Source organism: Phaenicophaeus curvirostris, chromosome 5 (assembly GCF_032191515.1).
Source record: "Phaenicophaeus curvirostris isolate KB17595 chromosome 5, BPBGC_Pcur_1.0, whole genome shotgun sequence".
Classification (NCBI taxonomy): Eukaryota; Metazoa; Chordata; class Aves; order Cuculiformes; family Cuculidae; genus Phaenicophaeus; species Phaenicophaeus curvirostris.
The window spans coordinates 31,029,427-31,045,050 of NC_091396.1; the positions used below are offsets into that span (position 1 = coordinate 31,029,427).

Sequence of the window (15,624 nt, forward strand, 5' to 3'; positions counted from 1 at the left end):
CTTAAACACCTCCAGGGAAGGTAAATCAACCACCTCCCTGGGCAGCCTGTTCCAGTGCCCAATGACCCTTTCTGTGAAGAATTTTTTCCTAATGTCCAGCCTAAACCTCCCCTGGAGGAGCTTGAGGCCATTTCCTCTTGTCCTGTCCCCTGTCACTTGGGAGAAGAGGCCAGCACCCTCCTCTCTACAACCTCCTTTCAGGTAGTTGTAGAGAGCAATGAGGTCTCCCCTCAGCCTCCTCTTCTCCAGGCTAAACAATCCCAGCTCTCTCAGCCGTTCCTCATAAGGCCTGTTCTCCAGCCCCTTCACCAGCTTTGTTGCTCTTCTCTGGACTCGCTCCAGAGCCTCAATATCCTTCTTGTGGTGAGGGGCCCAGAACTGAACACAGGATTCGAGCAGTGGTCTCACCAGTGCCGAGTACAGAGGGAGAATAACCTCCCTGGACCTGCTGGTCACACTGTTTCTGATACAAGCCAAGATGCCATTGGCCTTCTTGGCCACCTGGGCACACTGCTGGCTCATGTTCAGTCGGCTGTCAACCAACACCCCCAGGTCCCTCTCCTCCAGGCAGCTTTCTAGACAGACTTCTCCTAGTCTGTAGCACTGCATAGGGTTGTTGTGCCCCAAGTGCAGGACCCGGCATTTGGACTTATTAAACCTCATCCCATTGGTCTCTGCCCAGTGGTCCAGCCTGTTCAGATCCCTTTGCAGAGCCTCCCGACCCTCCAGCACATCGACACTTCCACCCAGCTTAGTGTCGTCCGCAAACTTGCTAAGGGTGCACTCGATGCCTTCATCCAGGTCATTGATAAAGACATTGAACAGGGCTGGACCCAGCACTGAGCCCTGGGGAACCCCACTTGTCACTGGCCTCCAGCTGGATTTCACACCATTTACCACCACTCTCTGGGCCCGGCCATCCAACCAGTTTTCCATCCAGGAGAGTGTGCGCCTGTCCAGGCCAGAGGCTGACAGTTTCTCAAGCAGAATGCTGTGAGAAACTGTGTCAAAGGCTTTACTGAAGTCCAGGAAGATACATCCACAGCCTTTCCCTCATTCAGCAGCCGAGTCACTTTGTCATAGAAGGCGATCAGGTTAGTTTGGCAAGACCTGCCTTTTGTGAACCTGTGTTGACTGGGCCTGATCACCCAGTTCTCTTGCATGTGCTTCGTGATAGCACTCAAGATCACCTGCTCCATGACTTTCCCTGGCACTGAGGTCAGACTGACAGGCCTGTAGTTTCCTGGGTCCTCCCTGCGACCCTTCTTGTAGATGGGCACAACATCAACCAGCCTCCAGTCCAGTGGGACTTCCCCAGTCTTCCAGGACTGTTGGAAGATGATGGAAAGGGGTTTTGCCAGCACATCCGCCAGCTCCTTCAATACCCTTGGATGAATCCCATCCGGCCCCATAGACTTGTGGGTGTCTAGTTGGGCTAGCAAGGCTCTGACCACCTCCTCTTGGATCACAGGAGCCTCATTTTGGTTGGACTCGATGATTCGGTGGGTCTCTTCCAACCTGGTTATTCTACGATTCTATGATTCTATGATTTTGCTCCTCTAGCTCCTGGGTTAGTACACAGACGGAACGACCCTCCTTACAACTAAAGACTGAGGCAAAGAAGGCATTAAGTACCTCAGCCTTTTCCTTATCCCCTGTCACTGTTGTTCCTTCTGCGTCCAATAGGGACTTGTAGCTTGTAGAGTTCCTTGGCCGTGTCTCTCTGTGAGGAGGGACTGTAGCAAAGGCAAACCTGTCAAAGTTGCTAAAAACTATGTGAAGGCAACAGCTTCTTCTATCTCTACAGCACCAACTAACTCAAAGAGGAGATAAAATCCTGTTACTAGGGAGAACTGGCAATACTTGGAGTGGGTGGTTTGCAGCACTCCTCACAGTAGCGTAGACTGCTTCTCTGGCTGCCAGCAAAGGCCATGCCAGTGCTATGTGTGTGAGCATAGTGTGGGGAGCCTGAGCTGGCAAAGTCTGATTGGGCTGTGCAGGCTGATTAGTTCAACTCTGGGAATAGAACAGCAGCCATTTCCCAGTGCTACGTCCAAGTTCAGAGCTTATTCAGTTTAATACCATGCCGCACAGATGCAGATATGTCACTACCAACTTAAGCTGCAATTGCAGCCTGCTGGAGAGTCTCTATATCAAGTGCCCCAACACTTTCCAGTTTGGGGTTTGCCAACATGCTTATCTCTGGTGTTGACGACAGAGTAAACATACCCATTTCCTCTCGTTCAGTTTGATTTACAGTTTTTCCTGGAAAACTGCAATGAAAAACCCTTGCATTTAATTCAGTGGTGATGAGGCTGCAGAAATGACTGTGCATATCCGTGCCTGGCTGTGTACATATAAGGGTGCAAAAGCCTTGAATGCATTTCAGCTCATTCCTCAGCACGCCAGGGGTTTTATGTGTTTTTATATTTTATTGTTCCTTTCCAGAGCAGGCTCCAGACCTGAGCATAGACACACCATCACAACCTTCCTCTTTGATCCCCACCATTGCTCATTACACCCCAGCAATGACCGAGGCAGAAATGGGTGCCTGCCCAACCAGGCAGTTCCCTCCTCTTCCTCCAAGAAAAGCCACAGTGCAAGTGCTGCTTTTATTTTCCCTTCTCCTTAGATCCATTTTTTAATTTAATTATTACATTCTTCTTTCTTGCATGAGCCTGCTTATCCTCTGCTGGTGCATTTTGAGCAGCAAAGGAAGGGGGCCACGCTGCAATGCCTTACACTTGAAAGATGAAGCAGTAACGGGTGGCAAGGGCAGAGGCAGCCCTGGCTGGGCATTCTGGTTGCCGTGGATACGGGCCAGGCATACCATGGATGAGCACTGGCCGTGGGGAGGCAGCGAGCAAAGGCATAAGGAGGCAGTTAGGCTATAGGTTGGGACTATATGTCATCAAGTCCTCCAAGGAGCTTGTTGATTGCAGGGTCAGGCTCTTGGCTGGTGATTTGCTGTGCAGGCAGGCAAATGTTGGACTTGTGCTTCAACAGTGAGAAAAAGGGAGGCATCGGAAAGGACAACCGAGTCTCTGTCTCAGACAAAGAGTCTTATAGACTTAAAAAAGTGCAAAGTGCGCTGACTTGAATCAGGACTATACGCATGTCCCCGTGGTCTCTACTGTGCTCTGCAATTTTTTTGTTGCAAACAGAGATAATGGCCTGATTCAAAGCCTTTTGAATTGAATTGAAAACCTCCAGTTGGCTTTATGGGGTTTGTATCAAGCCCAGAAGAAACAGGTAAGAGCTGGACAAAATGTAGTTGTTTATAAAATGATGGATAGCCTCCCACCTCGGCAGTGAGGTACGCACACTAATCCTTATTCTCTGCTGCCTTTCCAGTAGTGTGGATAAGATAAAAATAAGGATAAAATGCTACCAAAACTAGATGCACAGCTTAAACCACAGTTAATTATTATGCCGTATTACCTACAGGATGAAGGAAAATATATGCCTGTGACTTGGTATCAAGGAACACAGAAAACAGTTTTTCGTTTAAACACTAGTTTCAGCTCCAAGTTTTTAAAGATTGTGGTCCAACTGATCAAAATATACTCACTTAGAAATCAGAAAATTGAAAACCTGTAAGGTTCTATTTATAGGGTTTGATAAGGGTTTTGCCTGGCTGTATTCAAGAGTCACATTTTCAAGAAAAGCATAGGTTGGTGCAAAAGTAATTCCTGTTTTTATTGCTGTAAAATGTGATGCTTATTTTGGATCAAACTTCTATTTAACTGTATTCCTGTAGTATACCATTTTTAAGAGCAAAATTTGCTCTACTTATTTATGTTAATAGTTTTGTTTACACTGTTTATTCTATCTTACTTTATCCTGTTAAACTAAAGATGGAAAAAAGCAAATTTGAGTGATTTTGTTGTGTAAGTTCAAAACGGTATGTAAAGCAGTGGAAACTGCTTGCAATATCAACCAAGTATTTGGCAAGTGGACCGTCAATGAACATGCAGCTTGACATTGGTTCCAAAAATTTTGTAACAGGAACAACAGCCTTGAAGATGAGGAGGGTCATAAGCATCCTTCTGCAATAAGACAACAACCAATAGCCATTATTGAAGAGGGCCCAAGTAAAAAAACTGGAGAGGTTGCAGAAGAACTAAACGTTGACCACTGAACAGTTGTTTGACATTTGCACCAAACTGGAAAATCAAAAAAGCTTGAAAAAAGTGCTGCACAAGCTGAACAAAAATTAAAAAAACCACTGCCATGAAGTCTGCTCTATGCTGCTTTTGCACAAAAAAAATAATCCGTTTCTTGATCACATTGTGAAATGTGACAAAAATTGGATTTTATCTGAAAACTGATGGGATTCTATGCAGTGGCTGGAAGTGAAGCAGCAAAACACTTCCCAAACCAAAACTATATCAAAAGAAAGTTATGGTCACTATTTGGTGACCAGCAAGTATAAACATAGAATCATAGAATCATGGAATAGTTCGGGTTGGTAGGAACCTTAAAGATCATCTAGTTCCAACCCCCCTGCCACGGGCAGGGTCATCCCACTAGATCAGGCTGCCCAAGGCCCATCCAGCCTGGCCTTGAACACCTCCAGGGATGTGGCAGCCACAACTTCCCTTGGCAACCTGTTCCAGTGCCTCACTGCTCTCATGGTGAAGAAATTCTTCCTTATATCAAGCTTAAATCTTCCCCTCTCCAGTTTATACCTGTTCCGCTTCATCCTGTCACCACAAGCCTTTATGAATAGTCCCTCTCCAGCTTCCTTGTAGGCCCCTTTCAGGTACTGGCAGGTCGCTATAAGATCTCCTCAGAGCCTTCTCTTCTCCAGGCTGAACAAGCCCAACTCTCTCAGCCTGTCCTATGGAAGGCGCTCCAGCCCTCTGATCATCTTTGTAGCCCTCCTCTGGACCTGCTCCAACAGCTCCAGATCCTCCTTATGTTGAGGATTCCAGAACAGGACACAGTATTCCAGATGAGGTCCCACAAGAGAGCAATAGAGGGGCAGAATCACCTCCCTTGACCTGCTGGCCAGACTTCTTTTGATGCAGCCTAGGATACGGTTGGCCTTCTGGGCTTTAAACGCACGTTGCTGGCTCATGTTGAGCTTCCCATCGACCAGCACCCCCAACTCCTTCTCTGCAGGGTTGCTCTCAATCATGTCATCCCCCATCATGTACTTGTACTAATATCGGGGATTGCCCTGATCCAGGTGTAGGACCTTCTCCAGTTTGTCCAGGTCCCTCTGGATGACATCCCGTCCTTCCGGTGTAGCAACTACACCACTCAGCTTGGTGTCATCTGCAAACTTGCTTAAGGGTACATTCAATCTCACTGTCAGTATGTTTGATGAAAGTATTAAACAGCACCATTCCCAGTATGGATCCCTAAGGGACACCACTTGTCACAGATCCCCATCTGGAAATTGAGCCATTGACGACTACTCTTTGAATATGGCCATCCAATCAGTTTCTTACCCACCAAATAGTCCATCCATCACATCCATATCTCTCCGATTTAGAGAGGAGGATATTGTGGGGGACCGTGTCAAAGGCTTTACAGAAGTCTAAACGGATCACACCTGTTGGTTTACCTGTGTCCACTGCTGCGGTTACCCCATCATAGAAAGCCACTAAGTTGGTCATACAGGATTTGCTCCTGGTGAAGTCATCCTGTCTGCCATTAGTCACCTCCATGTCCTCCATGTGCTTTAGCATAGCTTCTAGAAGGATCTGTCCCATGATATTCCCAGGCACAGAGGTGGTGCTGACAGGTCAGTAGTCCCAGGGTCGTCTTTTCTGCCCTTTTAAAATATGGGCACAACATTACATTTCTTCCAATCACCAGGGGCTTCTCCTGACTGCCATGACTTTTCAAATATCATGGAGAGTGTCTTGGCAACCACAATGGCCAATTTCCTCAGGACTTCGAGATGCATCTCATCAGGTCCCATAGACTTATAAATGTTCAGGTTCCTCAGGTGGTCACAAACCTGATCCTCCTCTACTGTGGGAGGGTGTTTACCCCCCTGGTCACCACTTCATCATCCACTACAGCTTCTTGAATTCTGGTGAAACCACTACAGCAGAGAAATATATCTGGGAAATTAACAAAATGCACCAAGAACTGCAACATTTACGTCCAACATTGGTCAATCAGAAAGAACCAACTCATCTCCATGACAATGCCCAACCCTATATCTCGGAAATGAGACATGCAGCAGAAGCTGCATGAGCTTGGCTACAAAATTCTGCTTCACCCAGCTTACTCACCAGACCTCTCTCCCACTAATGACCAAATTTTTAAGTATCTCAAAAACCTACTGCAAGAAAAGGTTTTCCACAACCAAGCAGCAGCTCAAAATTCCTTCAAAGGATCCATCAGTTCCAGAACTCCAGAATCCTTTGCTACCAGAATAGACAGACTTGTTTCTTGTTGGCAAAAATGCATACCTTCTAATGGTTCTTATTCTAATTAATTGATTTTATTCTAAGCTTTGAAGTTGATGGGGAAAACCAGCAATTAATTTTATACCAACTTGATATTTAAAATATCTGTATTCTGAGTTTTATGATTAAGAAACAAGGGCAAGAATTGCTTCTTATGGACTTGCCTTCCATTCGAGATGTTCTCTGCAGCAGTAAGTGCTGGAAACATGAGGTTCTTATTGAGTCTTGTGATTCCAGGAGGAGGTGTAGAAAAGAGGAATCCTAATTTCTTGATGTTATTTCTCTAGAAGCAGCTTCCTTTTATTATTAAACTGAAACCATGAGGAAGATAACTTCCAAATTTTTTGATTACTTGAGGAGGGGATAATGGAAGTTAGAACTCTTTTTAGAGCTCCTGCCTTCAGTATCAAGAAGGCACAGAAGTTATTTTAAATATGTAAACTTAGTCAATTTTTTTAGCTTTTTAGGTTTCATCTATAGAGCAAATTTACTGTGTGATATACTACAGCATTTATTTAATTAACAGTATTTATTTTGCAAGAAGACTCCTGTGAGTGATAGTACTATATTTTAAGTAGCTCTTCATTCTGCTTAGTTTGATATAGTTTGAAATTAACTTGATGAGGCTAGGAAGGAAAAATTTAGTTCAGAATAAGTACATACCGAACTTATTTGGAAATATTGACTTTGTTTTCAGTCTGCGTCCTGACTTCACATGAATCAGTTTTCAGGTACAGAGAAACTATCATTTAGGCTGTGAAGATCTTTCTGTGTCTCTCCTTGATCCATTTTTAAAGTGTTTTGAAAAATTATCTACCAATTTATTTTAGGGTAGATGTAGATGAAGACAGGACCTTTGATTAAACTAGAAAGTGACACCTAGTTGAAATGCAAGAAGCATGGATTTAAGTACATCCCCTACGAGCACGCCTTAGCTCAGGCAGTACTGCTTAAAGCTCTGCAGAACTTTTGATCTGTTATTGCAGTTTGTAATGTGAAAGAAAATTGGAGGGATTTTGAGTAAGTTAGGACAAGACCATGGCTGGTTTATCAAGACTTTGCTTTAAAACAGTTTATGTTTTGGGGTGAACATTTTTTAGACTAAATCCTTGGTTGTAGTAACTTGATCCAAATTACAGAGCTAGCAATGAGTTACTTCTTAGCTTAGCAGTTGTCTAGTTTAAGATACTACTTGGTGATCAACCTGCATCGGAGGAGTTTGACATAGAAATAAACCACAGCGTTGAGTTAAATACTAGGATCAAGCATTCTCTAGCTGCTTATAGCGATGACTAGTATAAAGCCTGGGGAGATATGCTGTTAATTTTTTTTCCATCTAGAAGTAGCACTATAGGATCAGCAATCTCAAATTTGCTAGCAGTTAAGGAGTGACCATATTCTGAGTGAAGAGAAACAAAAGTAAGAAAATGGAGCTAGCTTTACAGCAAATGACCCATCAAAAAGAAAGATAATCAGGAAGAACTTCAGGCATCTGGAATTTCTCAAGTTTTCTTCTTATTATAGTTTCAAGCCTGAATGAGTGAAGCTCTGAGCACCCTAGTCAGACCCAATGTAAGAACCTGCTTTAAGTAGGGATCTGCGTTTCTTTCCAGTCTGATTTATTTTTGCTCTCTATAACTACCTGAAAGGAGGTTGTAGAGAGGAGGGTGCTGGCCTCTTCTCCCAAGTGACAGGGGACAGGACAAGAGGAAATGGCCTCAAGCTCTGCCAGGGGAGGTTTAGGCTGGATATTAGGAAAAAAATTCTTCACAGAAAGGGTCATTGGGCACTGGAACAGGCTGCCCAGGGAGGTGGTTGAGTCACCTTCCCTGGTGGTGTTTAAGGCACAGGTAGATGAGGTGCTGAGGGGCATGGTTTAGTGTTTGATAGGAATGGCTGGACTCGATGATCCGGTGGGTCTCTTCCAACCTAGTTATTCTATGATTCTATGTGCAAAAAGTGAATACCTAGTTAATTTCTATGTCTCAAGTGAAACACAACTACACATTAGTCTCTAGTAATTTAATTGCTTTCACTTGTGAATCCATTCCCATACTTAGTTTCATAAGTATATTTTATTGATTAAGGAGTGGCAATATGGTTTGGCTTTTGGTGCAGATACCCTTCTCATGAATATTGCATGTTATTTCTTTCTACGTTTGTTTTGTTTCTTAATTTCCTCATCATTTGTGAACTACAGCAAAATTGAATTAAAAACTTCAAGGATGTTCACAAAAAAAAATATTTGAAAGTAAAAGCTCTGCTTACTATCATCTGGAAGCCTCTTTAATTTAGCCTGGGGCTTGATTCATTGCACAGTGCTGATCAAGAAAATAAACTTGAGTCAGGCTTGATTCTAGTGTTTGCTCTGGTTAGAATAAAAAACTATTGAAGGGAATAACATTGCCACGTTGCCTGGCTTATTTGGCTCCACAGATAAATTATTTAAGACATCGTTGATGTAACTCCAGGAACATCTCACCTGTGTATGACTTTTCAGGTCTGACATCTCTATCACACTTAAGCCAAGTCCATATTTATGAGTGATGAGCAATAGATGAGCACATAGGCACTCACATTAAAAATTAAACTAAATTGGAATAAAAAAGAAGAAAAGGAAGTGATCAAAACCCATGCTTGCTCCCTTTCCAGTAGTCTAGGAGAATCCCTCCAGCTTCATCACAATCAGTGAGTACCCTCCAACTGTCCCACACACTGCAGACAAAATGATCAGTATATGTATTTTCACACGGTCTCCTGTCCCACTTCCAGTTTGATGGTCAGTGGATCTTAGGGTCATAAGCTGCATTAGAAAAAATTAAGTCAGTATATGCAGAGTATTAAATCAATTATACCATTCTGAGTGGTGGTAGAAATAGAGCTCTTTCTAAGTCTGCTGGCTGGCACCTTGAATGCTTGTATTCATTTGTGGCCTCACCACAGAATTGTGTGTTCTCAAGTAAGCCTGTAAATCACTCTGCCTCTAAGTCTTTCAGCTGCAAAAGTCAATGCTACCTCCTCACCACAAAACTTGATTAGGACTCAGCAACACTTTGGTTAGAGTCACTGGCAGAAGAGGTTTTTGACTTTGCTGAAGGATCATAGTATAGATCCTAATATGAAGGATCATATTAGGATCATAGTATCTGTAAGGCACTTTAAGAAACTTGGATGAATGGTGAAGTAACATAATGAGGAACAAAAAAAAAATAAAAATCACTGAACGTTGACTTTGCCGACTTTGCATTGCACATGGACTGTCTGTAGGTGCAGCACAATATACAGAAGTAATTACTTAACTTTTCCAGAATGAGGCTGTAGTGGGAAAAAAGTGCTAGGGAGATTTATTTTTTATACACAAAATATGTGCAAGTAGCAACTTTATGATCATTTTGTTACAGCTCTTAAAATGAGCTGGTGTGCTAGACTTCCACCTGGTTCCTGGTTTTTTGCTTATCTTGCATGCACATACTAAATACCTTTCTACAAACAGACAAAAAGCTGACTTAACACTGGGAGCTTCTCTCTGATTTTGGGAGAACTAGTGATCTGCTAATCAGGACCATTTCAGAGCAAAGTCCATTGTTTAGTAAATACTGTAAGGGACTCAGCAGCCATGCAGGAAGATATTGCTCTATCTGTATCTTTATGGGTTTTATTTTTTTTCTTAATTTCACCTTACCTGCAATCTTTCAGTTACCAGTCTCCAAAAAGCTCAGCTAATCAACAGCTAGAAGTAATAAATAAATAGATGCACCCAAACCAGAAAAGTAGATTGAACTGGCAGGAAATTTTAATTTTAAGTGTATGTCTTGGACTACTACTAGAAGCCCTTTAGAAAGTCATTGTTCTTTGGGGGAATTTGGATGTGGACAAAAAGACCATTAATAAAAGGCTGTCAAAACATCTGTTAAAAATCTGCAAGTTACAAAATATGTGTTAAAAAGATAATTAAATAGAGATGGTATGGCTTAAAGGTTTTAATTTTCTAGTTTGCCGACACTTTCATAGGGTAGTCTTAGGCTATGTATACTACTGGAATTTTCATGGTAAAAAAGGAGAAACAAAGACGAAGACCAGCCATTCTCCACGTTCCCCTCTCTCTTCCCTAGTTCTTAGTTGGAGCGTAAAGGAACAGGATGTTCTCCCTCTCTGGAGAGTGGAGGAGAAAAATGGCAGCCGTGAGTAAGAAAAAACCTACATTGCTGTTTTGCTCAACTAAGAGGCAGGCAGAAGACCTCTGCCCTTCTTTCCTGTCTAGAGGAAATGCGTCCTCCTCTGCTTAGGACCCACTGTGTGTCTGCTCCTTTTCAACTATTCCAAGCTGGAAAATAAGAATGTAATTTCCTTCCTATTTTCTTGGCTGGAAGAGATTTTAACTCTGCCAGCTAGGACAACTGCCCCAGGCTGACTCTTTGCACCTGTGCTGGGTGTTAGACCTGCTACCCTCCTTGCTTCTCCCAGGAGACATGCACTCTTCTGGGGGTGGCTTAACCCTTGGGTGAACCACCCACAGGAGCTTTGCCTGTGAATATTCATGGGTGTTGGAGCCAACTTCTTGACCAAAGACACCCTGCCACTTTGAGATGTAATCCCCAGATTAGCTACTTGGAACTCAGGGTACCTATCCCCGAACTCCTGGCTGTTGATTTTTGAGTTCTGAGGAATGTATTTTTCCTTTCTCTATTTGTATTTTGTAGGTTAACAGTTATCACTGCCACCTGAAAAGCCAGGCTTGACTCACTGACAATGTATGTTTGATTCTGCATTAAGGCTTGTTTCTATGCCTATGCATCTCATGAAGTCCCTAAACTGTACAAGTATCTCTGGTAGCAGGTCCTCGTGAGGGACGAGTCCCGATGAAATTATGAAAACAATGAAGTGCATTTCAGGCAAAATAGATACACTGCATGTTGTTCTTAAAATGGAGGTGACTTATATGGTTCACTTTTTATTCTAATTGGCAATATTTTGGGAAGACTGCGGCCTGCAAACTCACTGAGCTAATATCATAACAAGGAGAAGGGAGAAATGTCCAAACTGAGTGCTGTCTAAGTAAATCTGATTTCTAACCTGACTGCAGCCCAGAAAGGACCAGATGGGGTCATCATTCCCAATAACTACTGTGACTTCTGCCTCGGAGGCTCCAGTATGAACAAAAAAAGTGGCCGGCCTGAGGAACTTGTATCATGCTCAGACTGTGGGCGCTCTGGTAGGTGACTCCTTCTTGCAACTTTCTTGTACCAAGGCAATAATGTGATTTGGGTTTTGCTCCTTCGGAAGATTTTGAAGAAAGGCAGCAGATTTGGGAGGGCATAGACTTACTTCTTCTATATGTTTATGGGAAAGGATGGCTGGGAAATTTTCTGTCATAAAACCCATTGTTGGATTCACATTTTTAAGCTAATGGGGTCTTAGAAAATAATAAAGTTTTAATGTATTTATTAGCTTCTGTGAACATTGGTACATGTATTAGTTGTTCTTCAAATGAAAGGAGAAAATCCTATGACAATGTTAAAGAATGGGCTCTGTCTTCAAATGCTGCAATTACAACTATAAATTACTTACAAGATTTATGAAAGTTGCATGACAAGCATTTCAATTGATTACACATTTCGTGCATTTCTTCATCCAAAAAAGAAAGAGGGAGGAAATTATATGGTAGGGATGGGGGTAGCTGTCAAGAATTATCCTCTTACAAGATGACTATCATTAATTTTATTTAAAGAGATTTTTATTTCTCTGTTTTCTTCCCTTGCTTCTTTTTAAATGTAGGCAATTGTGTCTTTCCCATTCTGATTTGTCTTTATTTCTGGACTGTTGTTTTCTTTCCTGCTTTCTTTCCTTTTTTTTTTCTTTTTTTCTTCTCTTTTTTGTTTTGAGGAATTTTATCAGAAAGCTGAGCCTTTACTTATAGCTCATGTGGGAGGTAGTGGTGGTGGTAGAAGGAATGGGAGACCTTTAACAACTGTATATTCTAGCTCTGGTCTGAGTTTCCAGTTGTGATATTTCTGGACAGTGGTGATACTAGTGGTGGTAAGACCATCATACGGAAACCTGAAAACCAAGGACACCTTGAAATTCAGTATTGCTGCTGCTCCTTCTGTACTGTAGTCACTGAAAGTTATCTGTTGCATGATGGCTGAAATGCGATGTGGAATGTTCTTGTGCCAAAGTAATGGCCTTTTTATGCTCCTTCTGAACTTCATAGTAAGCCTCTTAACCACATTCAGTGGGAGCAGGACTAGACTCTCACTGACTAATTGCCTTCTGCAGTTGTTGTGACCTCTGAAGATATTCTGAAGCGATACTGACTGGTCACCAGAGGACCAATGGCAACTCCTTTGGTTTTCTCAGGGGTGTCCTTATGAATGCTGTGCAGTCAAGGGCATGGACCTTTTAGTGTATGCTTGTTTATTTCTTAATAACTGAAGGGGGAAACTCATGGGGTCTGTGGTGCCATCTTGGAAGATCATCGCCCTTCCCCTTGATTGTTATAGTTCAATCTAACTCATTTCAGCATTGTCCTGATATAGCACAGTGAAATGGATCCATATTTTTTTGCTATTTAAACATTGCTATGGTGTTTATATCAGAATGTAAACCAAATACATTAATTCCCTTGATTCCCTATGTACAGTAGCACAAATAGGTCAGCATGTAACCTAAATTGTGCAAAATCAGTTCCATTAGCTGTTGTCATTGTACAATTTCTGACACACCTGGGTCATTCATAGGGGTCTGCAATGGTGTGACTGATGTGTGATGAAAGTGATTAAGGTACAAACACACACCAATTTCTAAGCTAAAACAGTAAAACTTCTTTGGTGGCTGCCATCTTTCTCTTTCTTGATAATGGAGAACATTTTCATTATTCTGAAAGAGAGGTCATGGAAATTGTATTGTTTGTTCCCTTCACAAAGTCAGTGAAATCACATTGCTACAAGGTGGTTCATCTACCAATTATTTTGTTTTATCCATTTTCTTTTTGCGAACAGGATTTAATTCTTTGTTCTGAAGCAATGCAGTGTACTTGTTACATGGTTGATTTCTGTAGCTGGAGCCGGGACCAAAACATTGGTTACTTCATACGTTGCTGTTGTTTCTGAATAATAAAATAGCCAGTCCCTAAAATCTGACACTTCCATTTTCCTGGGGCACGAGGAAAATACCTTTCCTGCAGAGAGAATTTGATGGTCATACTATTAATCACATAACATGTTTGATTAAGGGAGCAAATAAACCTCAGGTTCACAGATTTCTGTATATGACTTCTTAAGAGTCTTTTTTTGTTGTTGCTGTTGTTGCTGCAATTGATGTCCTGTGTGGAGAAATTCCTCTTCCATATTTAAAGTTGGATTGACTCACACGCATTTGAACTTTTCAGTGTTCCCAAAGATGGGTCATTTCTCATCTTAGTTGTTTTAGTTGTTAAATTGTATATGCTTGGGTTTTTGGTTTTTGGTTTGTTTGTTTGTGGTTTTTTTTAACTTTCACTCAATCTTCAGAATGTATTTCATTTTGTCTACAGAGGAGGCTGTTTAGCATCAGGTGAAGGACAGTGATAAAAAATAGTCCTGAGGTTGCTGAGCTATCTAGTGGGTTACATTTCTATAGCAGTAAATTTGTGTCAGTTGATGCCAGTCTGAAGGACAGTCATTGTGCTTAGAGCTAACATGTCTAATTTACTTACGTGGTCTAAAATTCTTTAAAAATTGATCTAAGTAATCATGTGAAAATATTTTAATGTCTTTTGAAGAGAGGAAAACACGATTAACCCTTTCGCTGCCATGGCCATGGGCACCTGTGTTGTCTGTAGACTTTTTTTCTTTGAAAGAAAAATTAATCCTTTTTTATTTTTCTTACTACAATTCTACTGAGCTATGTTGTTGAGGTGTGCGGGCACATACAAGCACACACATATGAGCTCAATAGTCTGGATTGTTTTATAATAATGATGATTAAAAAATTATGATGATAATAACTGTTGCTTAACCCATGTGCTGATATATTCATCATACATGTCAGCTCATTTGGGAAGAGAAGGCAGGAGGGACGAAGCAGCGCCAGCACGCACTACGGAGGACTTGTTCGGTTCCACGTCAGAAAGCGACACCTCAACCTTTCATGGCTTTGACGAGGATGATGCAGAAGAGCCTCTCTTGAGCCGAGGAGGTGGCTGTGGTGGCAGCTCTCCCTCTGCAGACAAAAAGGGTGGCTGCTAAAATAACTAAAAAGACACACAAACTCTGAGCGATTTGTTGTCCTTTTTACTACTAGGATTATTATTACCTTTTTCTTTTTTTAAATTTAGGTCCTTGGGTTTTTGGTTTTTTTTTGTTGTTATTTTTGTTGTTCTTTTTCCTGTGGGGTGTACACTGAAAGCACAAGCATTTAAAGCTCTTGACAACTACTTCGAAGAGACAGAAGGTTTGATTTTTTTTCATTTTAATTTGGTCTTCTCCCACCTCTCCCCTTCTCTTCCTCTCTGGAAATGTAAAAGGTGGATTTAATATTTTTTTAATAGTGAGCAGAGTTGATTTTCTTGTCTTTTAATATATATATCGGCAAACCACAAAAAATACAGATGGGTTAGAGAGCAGAAAGCAAACCCAAATAGTTTTTTTTAATTATTATTATTTATATATTCTATATATTATTAGAAAAACTACTTTTTAAATAAAAATAGAAAAAAACCCAACAAAAAATAATGACTATCTACTTGATAATAGAACTGTTTCTAGAGAACCACTGTGGGTGGACTCTATTGGAGAACAAGGAAATCCTTGATGTGATGGCTTCTGTGTTTTGAGATTTTGCACGCATACTGTAGCATGTGGAGTTCAGCTCTTCTTGTACAGCTGCTACGCTTGTCTTTAACAGTCTGAAAATACAAGCAGCACCACTGAAGACCATGACCTTGGGGAATGCATTTCCATCCCTCCTTTGGACACCTTTACACTCAATAGATCTCTTCCTCCCTGCACGCCTTCATGTCTTCCTCACTCCGTTCTACTTTTTTTTTTCCCTTTTCCTTCACCTTTTACTTAATGGACAACAGTTTCCAAGCATAGGGATGGAATATGAATGGCAAGTCTTAGACATCAAAGACAAAACAGATGGAGGAGCAGAATTGTTGAAGAAATGATATGGAAAAATACCTCACCTATACTTTTCTTTCCATTTTTAAAAT

At 41.6% G+C, this 15,624-nt stretch overlaps 1 protein-coding gene across 7 annotated transcripts in view; it reads left to right on the forward strand.

Moving 5' to 3' along the window:
* Window positions 1-15,624, forward strand: part of DPF3 (double PHD fingers 3) — a 165,174-nt gene that overhangs the window by 123,298 nt on the left and 26,252 nt on the right. For 4 of the 7 annotated variants that reach the window (XR_011337535.1, XM_069858299.1, XM_069858300.1 and 1 more), the window contains one exon: window positions 11,515-11,643. Coding sequence is in view for 6 of the 7 variants with exons in the window: in XM_069858299.1 (XP_069714400.1) it covers window positions 11,515-11,643 (129 nt within the window). In the remaining variant the exon portion in view is untranslated. The other 3 variants (XM_069858301.1, XM_069858302.1, XM_069858305.1) reach the window with 2 other exon arrangements.